The sequence below is a fragment of the Gallinula chloropus genome, assembly GCF_964237585.1.
Source record: "Gallinula chloropus genome assembly, chromosome: 1".
Taxonomy (NCBI): Eukaryota; Metazoa; Chordata; class Aves; order Gruiformes; family Rallidae; genus Gallinula; species Gallinula chloropus.
Window position 1 is genome coordinate 66,951,844 of NC_140085.1, and position 14,664 is coordinate 66,966,507.

Consider the following 14,664-nt stretch of genomic DNA (forward strand, 5'->3'; position numbering starts at 1 on the left):
TTATCTTGCCAGTTTTGTTCCATGTTTAAGGATAATTCTTACTAGTTCTGCTTCTTCTGGATCTGCCCCCAACTCTACATGTGCATACCATGGGTGTTACAGCATTTTCCACCTCCTCAGGAGGCTGTTTCTGCAACATGAAAACTCTTGGCTTGACAGCTTTAGATTCAGGGGTTAATAAGTGAACTTCTCTTCCTCTACAGGTCCCGTCAGGCATATGTAAAAGCTGGTGAATTCCCAATGTTTTCCAAGCTTCAAATGTACAGGGTGAAAAAGGCACACTGTTGTGTGCCATTTCCCCTGACATCTAATACAGAGTAAGTTGCTCCAGTATCCTTAAGAAAATCTCTTTTCCACTTCCCCAGCGCTGCTGCAACCAGGCGCTCTGCCCAGGGGCATTTCCCCGTCGCCTTCAGTTCTCTCCTACTGTAAGTAAAGGGTTCAGGGAGGCACTCTGTTTTTGGAGGGGACACTCATAGAATCATAGAATTGTAGGGGTTGGAAGGGACCTCGAGAGATCATCGGGTCCAACCCCCCTGCCAAAGCATCTCCCTAGGACTTATCACTCAAATAGGCATCCAGACGGGTTTGGAATATCTCCAGTGAAGGAGACTCCACCACCCGCCTGGGCAGTACCCTTCCTTTTTACAAGAAGTACCCTGATTTTCCTCATTAGCCAGTTTATGTAACAACCATCATTGTTTACAGTAATTAATGTAAGTTTTCCCCCCACTCAGGGGTCTGGCAATATGTGCCCAGTGTATTAAGATACAACTCAAAGGTGACATTTTCCAGATGCATCCCCTAGATAATCCCCCACCCATATTATGTATAAATAAAAAACCCCAAACCAAACTCTCTCATCTGCACACACAAAACCTGAAATTTGTAGTTCTGATAACCAAACCAGAATTCAGAGACTGATTAAGACAATTAACCAAGCTGGGGACTCTAACCCCTTTATCACCAAGTTGGGGGCTTGAATCCCTTTTCCACCCAGGTGTTTTCCAGCCTTTTGTCTGAGAGAATAACTCAGGAATCAAACCCCTCCTGATTTCTGTCTACAGCTCAACCCTCTGCAGCTTCCTCTTCATCTGACGGGTGCATGGCCAGCACACCAATATTAAAAGAACATCTTAAAAATGACATGGGGTCTTACTTGGATCTCTTCAGTTTGGGCATTGCAGGTTTTCCCTGAGAGCCCCTCAGTGCTGGCTGGAAGTCCTGTGATGCCAATTTGGGAGTTTCATTCAGCAGGCATTCCTCATGGCAGTGCTGGGTGCACGGGGGCCGCTCCAACTCAAGGTGCATCCCAATGCACATTGCACACCAGAAATCTTGGAAACCTCAAGATAAGCCAGTGCTGCCTTTCCAGCCTAACAGTTTTATTCTGGGAATTGTAGGAACCTCTCAGCATCACCCTGGAAATGTATCACCTCTACAGAGTAACAGGCGCTGGAATGGTAAAATATTACTGCTATTAATGAAGAAATGTCTTGCTGTAGAGATGAACAGACAACTAATGAAGAACAAACTTCAGGAGTAGCAAGCAAAAAGCAAATCTCACAGTATTTTCTTCCCTACTTACTGGCAGGATTCCTGTGGTACAGAGGCGAGCTGAGGGCAGGAGGCTTTGGGGGGCAGCACAGTGGGAGCATTGCACACAAGCCGAGCTGTTTGCTCATTTTACAGGAGGCATTTTTTACCTACAAAACAAACATTTTCCTTTCCCATGGGGTCTCCTCAGCACCCCAGCTGCCTCCAGAGATGCCCGCGGGAGTGACCTGTGCAGAGCGAACTGCAGGCTTGCCGGTGAGTGTAATACAAGGGAAGGACTGTGCTCTGTCTTAGCTTTTTCCCGTTATACCAGCGATGGCATGTTCAGTAATTCCTGATTACACACTGACACGCTGGGTATGTGCCAGCAGACTTTGGCATGTGCAAGGGCAAATCTCCAGCTACACCAAAGACTACATGGGCAATAAGGTACAGGGACCATCTAGCACAAAAAGTGCTAAGACACTAGTTATCTACTGTGAAACTGCTGAAATTTGACCCTAAACAGGATGTGGTTCACTGTACTTAGCTGGTAACATAACACTACAAGCCAGAGACAAGTCAGTGCTGCCTCCATAACCTGCCTACGGCTTTGCCACTCCGTGTTGCCAGGCTGCAGTGCAATGAAATCCTGCAGGATACATTTCCTGTGGGATTTTGCTGTACTGCAGCATGGCAAAATGGAATGGAAGAGAAGAATTAAGTAAGAATGAAGTAAGCTGAATGGTACAAGGAACGACTGCCTAAGGACCAGCTGTAAGACAATCTACTTTCAGTTCCTGGATTTGAACCTTTGTGTAACAGCAGCCATGACAGTGTGTGAGAGCTGGAAATGTCCCTGAAAACCCCTTAGCAATGACAAGACAGCAAACATGAGAGAGAGAGAAATACTGAACTTCTCTCTCCAGAGCTGAGGTTTGTTTAAAGTAAATAAAGTAAGTGCACTCACTTAAGATAATCATCATCAGGAGTAAAATCACAGTAATGGTAATGGAAACTCCTGCAATTCTTCTCCAGAGAGAGGTGTGAACACATGTCTAAGGAAAGAAAGAAACATAGATGCTCACCGGGTAATAAAGTCCATGTGAGGAACTGAAGACTCGAGTTAAGAAACATGCAGAGATACATTAACTTCATGAAAATTTTCTAAACACTTCCAGCTACCCCTGAGGAGACTCTGTGCTGTGAAACTTCAGTACTTCTAAAACTAGAGCAGATTTTGTTCACAGCTTTTCAATTCCCAAACCCCACCGAAACGCTCGCAGGTGCCCGGGTGCTCAGTGCCGACAGTGCCGCCCTGGGGATGCAGGACAGTACCCCGTGGCAGCCAGTCCGCTGGCTCCCCTGTTTATTCTTCTCCCCTCCCACTCCCCTTGCCCTTCCCTTTCCCTCCCCTTCCCATGGTGCATGGCCAGCACACCAATATTAAAAGAACATCTTAAAACTGACATGGGGTCTTACTTGAATCTCTTCAGTCTGGGCATTGCAGATTCTTCCTGAGAATCCCTCAGTGCTGGCTGGAGGTCCTGCGATCCCTTGGATGCCTCAATGTCCAGAAGCAGTGTCTCCTCTGAGTCTTCAAAAAGTGTTACTGGAATAGTTGGTTATGAAACTCTCGAAGAGCCAATTTGGGAGTTTCATTCAGCAGGCATTCCTCATGGCAGTGCTGGGTGCACGGGGGTCGCTCCAACTCACATGTATCCCAATTCACATTGCACAACAGAAATACTCCCCTTGCCCTTGCCCTTGCAGTTCCCCTCCCCTGCTCCTTCCCTCTCCTTCCCTCCCCTTCCCTTCCACGCCCCTTCCCCCTCCCCGCCCCCTCGCCCTCCTCTCCTCACCTCAACTCACCTCACCCCACCTCACTCAGGCGCTGATGAGAACCACGACCCGCGCCGTCCCGTCCGGCCCCGTCCCGCCTGACTAACCCGTCCCTGCGTTGCGCGTCCCGTCTCTGCTTTGCGTCTCCCGGCCGTTGCCGCTGTCTCGAGCAGCCTCTGTCCCTTCGGCACCGACCCGGCCAGCACCACGGACGGGCGGACCGCGACAGACCCATCCCCAGCCGGCCCCGCAGCGGATCGGAGGAGAACCGCAGCAGAGGGAAGGAGCGAGAGGCCGCGCCTGCAGCCGGAGGGGCCGGGGCGGCTCGTTTCGTGCTCGGGGGCCGGCGGCAGCGGCGCTCAGCATCGAGAGACGCTCCGGCCGCAGCGCCGAGAGCAGGTAGGGTGCTGCTGGGGTGCTGGCTCGGGCCGGGGTCCCGCATGCGGCCCTCGCCGGAGCCGAAGGGAAGGTCGGGCTGCAGAGCAGGACTAAAGCGGAGGGAAGCGGCTTGTGTGGAGGGAGGCGGCAGCCTGGATTTCGGTGGTTCCCTGGCGGTTGCCTCGTAGCTTAGAGCAGGCAGAGCCGCTGGTCTTTCGTCCAGAGGGGAAAAAGCCCTGCGCAGAACAGTGAGATCAGGTTTCCTCGGCTAAATGAGCTCTCAGAAATGGAGGTATTTCTTGAGGCTCAACAAAAAATTGCCGACATGACGTACTTCTTCAGGTTGCCCAGAGAGGCTGTGGAGTCTCCTTGTCTGGAGACATTCAGAACCCTCCTGGATGAGTTCCTGTGCGATTCAGTCCAGGTGACCCTGCTCTGGCAGAGGGGTTGGACTAGATGGTCTTTCGAGGTCCATTCCAACTCCCAACGTTCTGTGACTCCCTGCTTTGAAAGGCTTTATTCCAGCACCTGCCTTTGGGAAACATCCCGCACTGATAGCGAGCGGCCGCTGCCTGGTGCCCAGCTGTTGCTCACTGCTACAGCACAGACAGCCAAGGGTGCGGGAGAGGCTTTGTCCCTCCTGTGGCCAGGAAGGGGCAGCAGAAACTTCTCCGTGGCCAGAGCCAAACTCCCAGCCCTTTCAGCACGGTGAGGCAGCGTGGCACGCTGGCTGCAGGAGCAAACACCCATTCCTGTACCACCCAACCAGTGTCCAGGCACTCAAATGGACCTGCATGCCTGAAGGGAGCATACAAACAGGAGGGGAATCAACTTTGTCTCTCTGTCACAAATTGTCCTTCACGCACAGAGATTAATGCAGATGTGCCAGCTGATCTGCTGCAAAGGCACAGCCTGTTTTCTCTCATGAGGCCTGGCTTCACTTCCTACATCTTACACAAGAGTAGTTCATACAGGTAAGCTACCACATGGAAACAGGCTTCTTCTCACACTACAGGATCAAATATAAACAGCTCACACTTGCATCCAACACAACAGTTATCTTCTTTGTCATGACTACCGCTTTGCCTAGAAGGAAACTCAAAAGTTTTGCCTAATCCAAGCCAGGGGACCACCTGGATTTGGAGCTGTTCTTCAGATTCCCTGCAGGAAGGTGCTTTACCAAAGGGAAAAATAATAACCTTACATTTTGACTTGAAGAGCCGCTCTGTGTAGCATCTACTTGTCCTCCACATCCATGAACTAGCTGACATTTCTTGTCTGTCATCTTGGTTGACTTTAGGGAACTCTGTGTTCTCAAGAGGTGCTTTTCCCATGCAGGTGATCTCAAGCTTCTGGTCATTTTCAGACTGCATCTACAGCTGGAAAACAAAGAAAGATACTATGTTTAATGAGTGCTTCCTCTGGTGTTCCTAAGCAAATGGAAATAGTAGAAATCCCAAAGCTCCTTCAGTTATTGCCTGTATCTGCAGGGATGAGGGCAGGGTGAATGGAGAAATGAAGAAACAAATAGAAAATACAGAGCTTGTGCAACATCTCTGATGCTCACTGAATGGAGAAGGTGGGCGTCAGGTATCTAAGTTCCACATACACTCTTTCCCAGAGATGGGTGTGATGGGTAATGAGGACTGTGATAGAGGGAAAGGGACAGGGAAGATGGGCATAATGTGATACGGGGCAGGAGGGGAGCATCACATCACATAAGGCAGAGCTTTCCACTTCACAACTTTGTAGCTGAAAGAAGTTTTGTCTGCTTGCAAATATTTTGGGCAATTTCCCAAGTGAGGCTGAACACGGCCTGGAGAGGGATAGTCACTGGACCCTTCTGCGCTCGCTCCAATTCCTGATGTTTTCCTCACAGTTTTTCTTCAGTCCTACTTTCAGTAACATAAATTTTAAAGTCACCCAGAGAAGAGTGTGCAGCTATAAACATTATTTATGTTAATCTGTTCATTCAATCCAGTTCATAGCTCATAGAATGAGTCCGTTCTAACAGCAAATACTCATTCTTTAGCTTACTGAGTCTAACGAAAGACAGATCGTTGCAGGGAGCAGTATAATATTAACCCATGGCAAATGCAGTTTCTGTTGCCTGCTGTCATTCTTTGCTGTGTTTGATGCAGATTGTTGCAAACCCCTGGAGCAGTGACCTCTCTTTATCTGTACATCCACAGATAAAAAGCTTTACACTTGAAAGCTGGAGAGGGATTTTTACAAGGGCATGTAGTGATAGGACAAGGGGTAGTGCTCTTAAACTGAAAGATGGTAGATTTACATTGCAAACTGGGAAGAAATTGCTAATGGGAGTAGTGAGTCCTTGGCACAGGTTGCCCAGAGAAGCTGTGGCTGCCCCCTCCCTGGCAGTGTTGAAAGCCAGGTTGGATGGAGTTTGGGCAACCTGGTGTAGTGGAGGGTGTTGCCTGCCCATGGTAGGGGGTTGGAACTAGGTGATCTTTAAGGTCCCTTCCAACTGATATTCTCTGAAATACAATCTGCTAATACTTCTGTTAATTACTTTCTAAAGGAGACTAACTTTGTTAATGTTCAAAATGACTCACTAGTGATGACTGATGTCCCACAAGCCACTCTCCCTTACTTCTGCTACCTTTCCCCTTCCATTTTTTCTTTCATTTCATTGTCTAAAAGATGGAACAATGGGTATTTCCTGTATTTTTTTTACTTCTCTGACTACTTGCATGTTCTGTAACAGAAATGTTTGCAACTTAAAGGTAAGCAAATGCTGCCTTTCCAGTGTAGCTATTTTACTTTGGGAATTTATCTTTTTGGTTTTGTTCCATATTTAAGGATAATTCTTACTAGTTCTGCTTCTTCTGGATCTACCCCCAACTCTATTTGTCCATACCATGGGTTTTACAGCATTTCCCACCTCCTCAGGAATGCCTTTGCTGGCCCTGGGTTGTCTCCTCAGCACCCCAGCCGCCTCCAGAGATGCCCGCGGGAGTGACCTGTGCAGAGCGAGCTGCGGGCTTGCCGGAGGTCCCGACATTTGCTGTTGTTGGAGAATCAGGGAGAGATCTGGGGCAAGGCAAGTTCTGAAACCGTTTCCCTTTGCCATCACAGAGTAGTTTGCTGAGAAGGACGCACCCAGAAGGACGCACCCAGAAGCCGTGAGAAGCGCATCCCACCCGCCAGACACCGCCGCCTCTCTCCCCTCTCCGTGTCCTGCTTCTCGTGATCTTCCCTCCTGGCAGAGGCGCCGCCCCGGAGCCCCGAGCCATGCATCGCCTGGAGCGCAGGATGAGGACCCGCGAAGGTGAAGGGGCGAAAGGAGAGGGCCCGGGGGGAGACGTAGCGGGGCTGCCGTGGCCGCAGCCGGGTGGGGAGCCAGGAGACCCCGCCGGACAGGGACCGAGAGCCGGCGCTGAGTCAGTGGCTGGGGCAGTCGCTGGGTGGCCCCAGGACCGGGACGCCGTCTGACCGGCCGGCCGGGAACGGAGCGGCGGGTCTGGGCGCGGCGGCAGCGGCCCGGCGGTGTCCCGGGAGCCCACCCACCTCCGAACCAGCTCACCGCTGGCTTCTGGAAGGCAGGTGCGGAGCGAAGGTGGCTCTGGAAAGCTGTCGCTGTGGGACAAAGCTGGACATTGCTCAGGAGCAGTTCTGGGCTCTGGAGTTGGTGGGTTGTCTTCTCTTACCCGTGCCACGTGTGGGCATCAGGTCAACCTCGGCCTTGGTGCCTTCACCCTCGTTTGTTCCATGCTCATTCCTTTTTCCATCCCGCTGGAGCACAGGGAGCTACCTGGCTATTGGGTGAAGTTCTGAATGATGTAAGTAAATTTCAGAGTAAGTCAGAGTTGTTGGTCGCTACAGAGTGTTGTGATGCCAAGCTGCATGTCACACACTTCCTGGTCTTCTTCAGCTCTGTTGCTGGCCTGCTCTCCCCCAGAGAGTGACTTTTTTGGGGACAGGGGGAAGAGCTTCCCAAGTCCTGGACTCCACTCCCCTGACAGCTGGTTGTGTTTGGTTTGTGGGATGGATTTTTGTAAAAATTCATCAGGTGGGTTTTTTTTCAGGTCTGTGCTCAAATATCTGGTTTTGGCGAGCTGTTGCTGGAGTCCTTGCTGCTGTTACTTTGATTGTGTGTATTCTGCTTGGTAAGTGTTTAAATCATTTATAAAGAAAATGTAGTTTGCAATAGAAATTAACAGAGTTTTAGATTGTCTTAATTGTTTTCTTGAACTAGGATTAGCAAATGGAAGATTTTTCTTTGCAACCCATCTGTTCTCCTTCAAAAAAATGTCAGTATAATAAAGCAAGCTATTAATTCAGCTGCAAGGGAGCAGTGCTTGCAAAAACTATAGTTGTCAGAAACATTGAAGATGTACAAGATTCCTTGGAGGATACGTTATCATCACCCTCTCAGCTCCATCTACCAACACCCTCTGTTCACCACTGTAAAGGTGTGTCAGCAGCCACAAGCGTGCAGCAGCCAGAGTATATAAGGAGTTTACAGTAGTTGCTGTGCAGCAGTAATAATGCCATGATTAGACTGTGATGATTTTAGATGATGCAGGGAGAAGGCAAGCTAAAAGAGCTCCAGGAACATTTTTCCATTTGGTAAGAATACACTTTTTTGTCTTTTCACAGCAAGACCTTCTTCAGCCAAAGATGTTCCTGTCTGTCCTTCCCTGGAACCCTGTCCATCAGGTTGGCTGCATTTCCAGGGCAAATGCTACTACCTCTCAGAGGTTGAAGATGACTGGAGCTCCAGTCAGAGGTTCTGCTTTCAGCACAATGCTTCCCTTCTGGCGATTGAAAATCATCAGGAACTGGTAAGGGAACAAAAGGGGCATCCTGGATTCACCCCATCTCACTTCTAGGGAGCTTCTCCATGAACCAGTGTGTTCTTCCAGCATCTTAAGCTGAATGGCTTTAACATTGATGTGAAGACTGAGAGGAGTCAGGGCTTGCAGAAAGCTGCATGCCTCCTCTCCTTGCAAACCTCAAACTTCAGTTTTCAAAGTTGGTGTTTTAAAAAGTCCCAGAGGCTTATCTGAGCTGAGTTTGGCACTGGCCACAGTTATAAATACTCATATTGAAGGCATCTATCAAGGTTGCATGGGAAGGTGGTTGGAACAGGATGGGCTTTGAGGTCCCTTCCAACTCAAACTGTTCTATGAATTCATGAAATTTGAAATACTTAAATAATAATTGGGCAGGGGAGGAGCTCCCATATGCCAGTCTGAAATTCAGGAAACACCTGCATGTACCAGCCTATGTAGACCCAGCTGCACACTAGAGATGATTAAACATACAGACAGACACAGCCCATTGGTGACAATGTTGTAGATAACAGAATGATAAACTAGTCTTCCTTAAAAGTCACAAGAGGAATTTGCTTATCATTTTGAGACCTCATGTTGACAAACATGCTTTTTTTCCTCTCTTTTAGCATTCTTTAGCCAAGCTTTTGAAAATAGATGACTGCTGGATTGGATTGCGGAGGAGAGGTGGAAGCTTCTACTGGGAGAATGGCACTGCCTTGAATGTGAACCTGTAAGTGCCTTGTGATTTTCTGACCTACTTAAGCAACTGTGCAATTGGGGGTTACAGCACAATGTTACTTCTAGAAGGATTCTTTTTCTTCCCAGCGATTTAAAAATAAGACTTTGAAAATTTACCCTTTGCAGTTGTTACTGATTTGACTCCATTACCATCTATGTAGAGAAGGTCCTGACTCTCAGCACATGAAGATAACAATGCTGATATATCATGTATTTACCTTAATTTATACATAGTTTTCATTACATAGTGCATGTAACACTCATGAGCTCAACAGGCTTTTCTAACACCATTGATCACTCCCTTGCTCTTAGCAGCTGCAACTGTCGTATCTGAAGGAGCCAAAGTCAACTGGGAACTGCTCCAGCAAAAGCTTTGTTTTACAGCAAGCTAAAATATTTGGGCCACTAGTAGAAGTTATTTATTAATCCCTGTTTTCTTCCTGTACTTTGTCAGGTTCCCAATACAGGGTCACGCTGACTGTGCCTACTTGGGTGCCTTCACTGTTTCTACATCAGCGTGCACTTGGGCCAGGCGTTGGATCTGTATCCACCTTCCCTGAAGGGATGACTTGGATCTTAATTTGATAGGGGCAGTTGAGACATATGCATTATAAAGCCACTTTGGACAGATGTCCTATCTCTGCAAGTGTCCTAGGGAAGAAGAGAAATGTGTTCTTCTTACAAAGGTGTCTGCCACTGATGCTGACAAAGTTCGATGAGATCCCTGCTAGTCTTCTGATAAAGAAGGATCTTCTTCCCTCCTCTCAGCACATGGACTTGGGGATACACAGAGGCCAGAAACACCAGCCAGCCAACACTACTACAGAAAGAGTGAAATCAGGGATCTTTGCTTTCCCCAACAGTGTTTTATGCTCTTTGATGAAATTACACTGACTATTTCAGTACATTTCCCTGTCTGCCAGTCTGGGGGTTTTCAGTCCGTTTCTCTCGAGTTGTTTTCCTTCTTAGTTGGGGTGGGAATTCCACACACCCCCCCCTCCCCCTGCTGCACTGGGGGGTACCACCCATGGGAGTGGGTGCCTGTGGGTTTTTTTTTTCCTAAAAATGATTCCCAGACGTGCTGTGACCATCGCAAATTGGCTCAGCCTTGGTCAGCAGCAACTCCGGGCTGGAATAGGCCGATGTTTACTCTCTGGGGACTGCAGAGAGCTCCTGGCTGCTTCTTGCAGCAGCCATCTCGGCAGCAACCGCCTTCTCCATTAAAATCCAGCTACGCAGAACTGCAACACCCTGTCTGCCAGTCCTCTGACCTCAGCTTCAGCCCCCATTTGTCACTCTTAGCTCCTTTCTTTTCTGCCCTGACCAATTAATACAGTGTTTCTCTGTTACACTATTGTTGTTTTAAGTAATGTACTCAGTTTGCCTCATGGCCAGCCAGGAGCCATCACTCTCATCAATGTTTCTGATGGTTGGAGTACTGGGAAATTCAGTACTTCTCAAAGGAATGGGCTCCTGCCAACTGGCAGAGCCTTTCCTAGTCCACTTGATCTTTGTTTTGGCTTTCATGTTAATGTTGACCAAGTTTGTTCATGTGAAGATTTCAGCTTGTTCAAAAAAAGCTTTAGGAGTCTCCTACCTCAACACAGCAGGTTTATTCCTGGCCAGTTGCATTATATGCACCTCTGGTGTGCAGTAGTCCAAGGAAAAGGCCACATTCAGGGTTGGGGGTATTTGTATCCCATGGAAGCAGTGTTTTTTTCTGTGCAAAAGCCCTCCTGCTGCTGGAAAGAGAGTGTGGTATTTACTGATCAGGGGAAAAACATGTTTAAAGCAGACAGGTGTGGCAGGCAGAGACATGAGAGCTGCTGGAATTTCTGTAGGAGCCTTCAGTTGGCTGGTTCCTGAAGGGATATCAGCAGAGGCTTCTACATTTCTCTACCACTTGTCTCATCCCACCAGCTAATGAGGACAGAGTCATAAAATCATGGAATCTTTTTAAGTTTTAAAAGACCCTAGAGATCATCAATTCCAACTGTAAATGCTCTTGCAGCCTGGTAAGAAATTCCTGTGAAAATGTCCAATATACACGTGGTGCTGAAGGTAACAGGCTGTGTCATTGAACTGCCTCTTGTGATGTGTGAAGGGATGTTGGTCCTGCATCAGGAACCAGTGATAGCAACTTGATACTCGAGTGCTTCCACAGCCAATTGCACTAATCTTATCCCTGCTTTGCACTGTTGCAGATGAAGTCAGATCTCATATTATCTGTTTCAAATGCTAAGTAATTATTTTTAATATAATATGTGTTTAATTTGATATATAGAGAACACTAAAGGGAATGTAAAGAATCTCGAGGACTTGTATTGTGGAAAGCTCTGTTACTGAGAGTCTAGGAAGGGGCTGTGTGACATCAGGTGAAAATGTAATCCAGTTTGGGGCTCTTGTCAATTTGGATATTCCCTCTGGGATTCTGAGCCAAAAGTTAGCCAAGAACTGACTTGAATAAATTCCTCTTGTTTAAAGCTACAGATCTTGGTTTGTGTTTGTTTAGGCTGAACTAAGCTCTTTTCTGTTTACCAGAGGCCTTCCTCATGTTGGCAGTTTGCAGGGATGGGATATTTTGTATGTTCAAAAGACAAGGTTTGACTTGAGGTCAAAGGCTTTCAGGCAGAACAAGCAACTGGCTTGTTGGTCAGTGATACTGGCACACAGACACTGCTTCAGCTTGGTTTTCTGGAATAAGCATTCATTGTCAGGTGCTGAAGACATACTGTACACCTACATGTAACGATGCAAAGGGACAGAGATATTCCAGAGTGACTGCTAAAACAGCAGTGACACGCTCATCCAAGCCTGTGTTAAATACTTCAAATGCTTCTCAATGGAGATGGGAAGGCCTGAAGATTGGGTCGTGCAAGTTCCCTTGAGGTTGAGCAGAATTGTGGTTTCTCTCATACTCACATTGGTAAGTTGCTTAAGAACTTGTGAAACAGATCCCTCCCTTCTTGCAAAGATGCCAGTTTCAGCTGTTTTCCAACCATGCATGGAAAACCTAACAAATAGAGGACACTTCAGACAGAGCTGAGTCTCAAAGCCAGCATCATTCAAATCAAGACTTTGGTCTCTGTGTCTGTTCACATATGGTGGGACATCAAGTTTCCAGTATTTTTTCCCCTGATTTGAATTTTGCCTCCTGAAGATTATAGATCCTCTTCTGTTGGAGGAAGGAGGAGTCTCTCCAACAGGCACGTGTTCCACAGCATCTGTCAGTAGCAGGTAGAGCACTATTGTGTCATTAGAAAGAGTTGGGCTGCAAAGGGAGTGTATGAATCCAGAGTGAGTGAAAGAAATTCCACTTCTGCCAGTTACAGAGAGATGAACAGGGAGCAGGATCCACTGTAAAAATCACCGGCAATTCCCAAACCCACCAGTTTTGCAGGTTACAGAGGCTCACTGAATTGAATTTATTTCAATCTCAATCCAAGTTGATGTGCTGAAAGAGGAAAGAATCACAGAGTCACAAGGTTAGAAGAGACCTTTAAGATCAATGAGTCCAACTGTTCCTGTGCTATGCTAAACCATATCCCAAAGCACCTGATCTACCTTTTTTTAAACACATCCAGGGATGGTGACTCAACCCTCTCCCTGGGCAGCCTGTTCCAGGGCCTGAAGAGACCATCACGAACCCCTACAACCTCCCTTCAGGTAGTTGTGGGTGCTGATAAGGTCTCGCCTCAACCTCCTCTTCTCAAGGCTAAACATCCCCAGCTCCTTTAGCCGCTCCTCATGATTTGCCCTCCAGCCCCTTCACCAGCCTGGTTGCCCTTCTCTGCACTTGCTTAAGGACCTCCATGTTCTTCGTATGGTGAAGAGCCCAGAACTGGACACAGTACTTGAGGTGTGGCCTCACCTATGCCGAGTACAGGGGCACAGTCACCTCCCTAGACATACTGGCTACACTATTCCTAATACAAGCCAGGATGCCATTTGCCTTCCTGGCCACCTGGGCACATTGCTGACTGATATTCAGTCAGCAGTCAACCAACACCCCAGGTGCTTTTCTGCTCAACAGCTCTCCAGCCAGTCTCCCCCAAGCCTGTAGTGTTGCATGGGGTTGTTATGTCCCATGTGCAGCACTCTACAGTTGGTGGTGTTAAACTTCATCCCATTGGTCTCAGCCCATTGGTCCAGTCTGTTCAGATCCCTCTGAAGAGCCTCCCTACCCTCAGGCAGATCAACACTTCCTCCTGGTTTAGTGTCATTTGCAAACTTGCCAAGGGAGCATTCAATCCCTTCATCCAGGTCATTGATGAAGATGTTGAACACAACTGTACCCAAGATTGAGCCCTGGGAAGAAGCACACAGGTGAGAACTGTGCTTGGGGTGTGATTGTCCAACAACCTGTCCTCTTTGTAGGAATTCCTGCTGTAACAAAGAGACCACCAAGTGGAAGTACACTGCAGGTTAAGGAACTTGTGCTGACTGTGACATGGTAGGGGGCTGCAAACTATGGCAAGCCTCGGCACAGAGAAGAGACAGTAGACGTTTCTAACCCTGTCTCTCAAGCCTTCACCTCAGGCTCTGTAACAATACATCTGCCAGCCAGCCCTGCTGCAGCTGAGCAGCAGTGGATGTGGCAGGCAGCGCTCATCTCAGCCCTGGCAAAGACAGAGTGGAAACTGCCTGTACGTAGACACACACTGCAGCGAGCATTGTCATGTTACTCGGAGGCTTTAAAGGCTGCTGAAACCACAGCAGTACCTGCCAGGAGCTCAGACCAGCTCATCTGAAAGCTTCCTCAGACAGTATTTGCACCGTTTTTCTTAGAATCACCCCCAAGTCAGAGCAAGGTGATCCAGAAAATGTGGACCTATTTCCCAGGAAGAAACAGCTTCAGAAGGAGTCGCTGAGGAAATATAAACCATTATGTTGTGACAAGCAGCGCAGAGTCTAGTTGGAGGCCTGGAGCTGGCAGTGTGCCCCAGGGGTCAGTACTGGCTCCTGGCCTGTTCACCTTGCTTATCAATGACCTGGATGAGGGGACAGAGTGCACCTTCAGCAAGTTTGCTGATGATGCAAAGCTATGAGGAGTGGCTGACACACTGGAAGGCTGTGCTGCCGTCCGGAGGGATCTGGACAGGCTGGAGAGTTGGGTGGAGAGCAACCAAATGAAATTAAACAAGAGCAAGTGCAGGGTCCTGCACCTAGGGAGGAGCAACCCCAGGCACCAATCTTGAGTAGGGAATGGCCTGGTGGGAAGCAGCTCTACGGGGAAGGACCTGAGAGTCCCATGGAACAACAAGCTCTCCATGACATAAAGGTGTGTCCTTGTAGGCAAGAAGGCCAATGGTATCTGGGCTGCATTAAGAGGAGCCTGGCCAGCAATTTGAGGGAGGTTCTCCTCCCT

General features: G+C 48.3%; 1 protein-coding gene across 1 annotated transcript in view; it reads left to right on the forward strand.

The window, feature by feature from the left end:
• LOC311205151 (C-type lectin domain family 2 member B-like) overlaps positions 1-10,148 on the forward strand; it is a 39,983-nt gene extending 29,835 nt beyond the window's left edge. The window contains exons 6-8 of the mRNA XM_084279455.1: positions 8,380-8,564; positions 9,185-9,288; positions 9,751-10,148. Coding sequence (XP_084135581.1) covers positions 8,380-8,564; positions 9,185-9,288; positions 9,751-9,856 — 395 coding nt within the window. The 3' untranslated portion in view covers positions 9,857-10,148. The remainder of the gene's footprint in view (positions 1-8,379; positions 8,565-9,184; positions 9,289-9,750) is intronic.
• Positions 10,149-14,664: the final 4,516 nt, after the last annotated feature.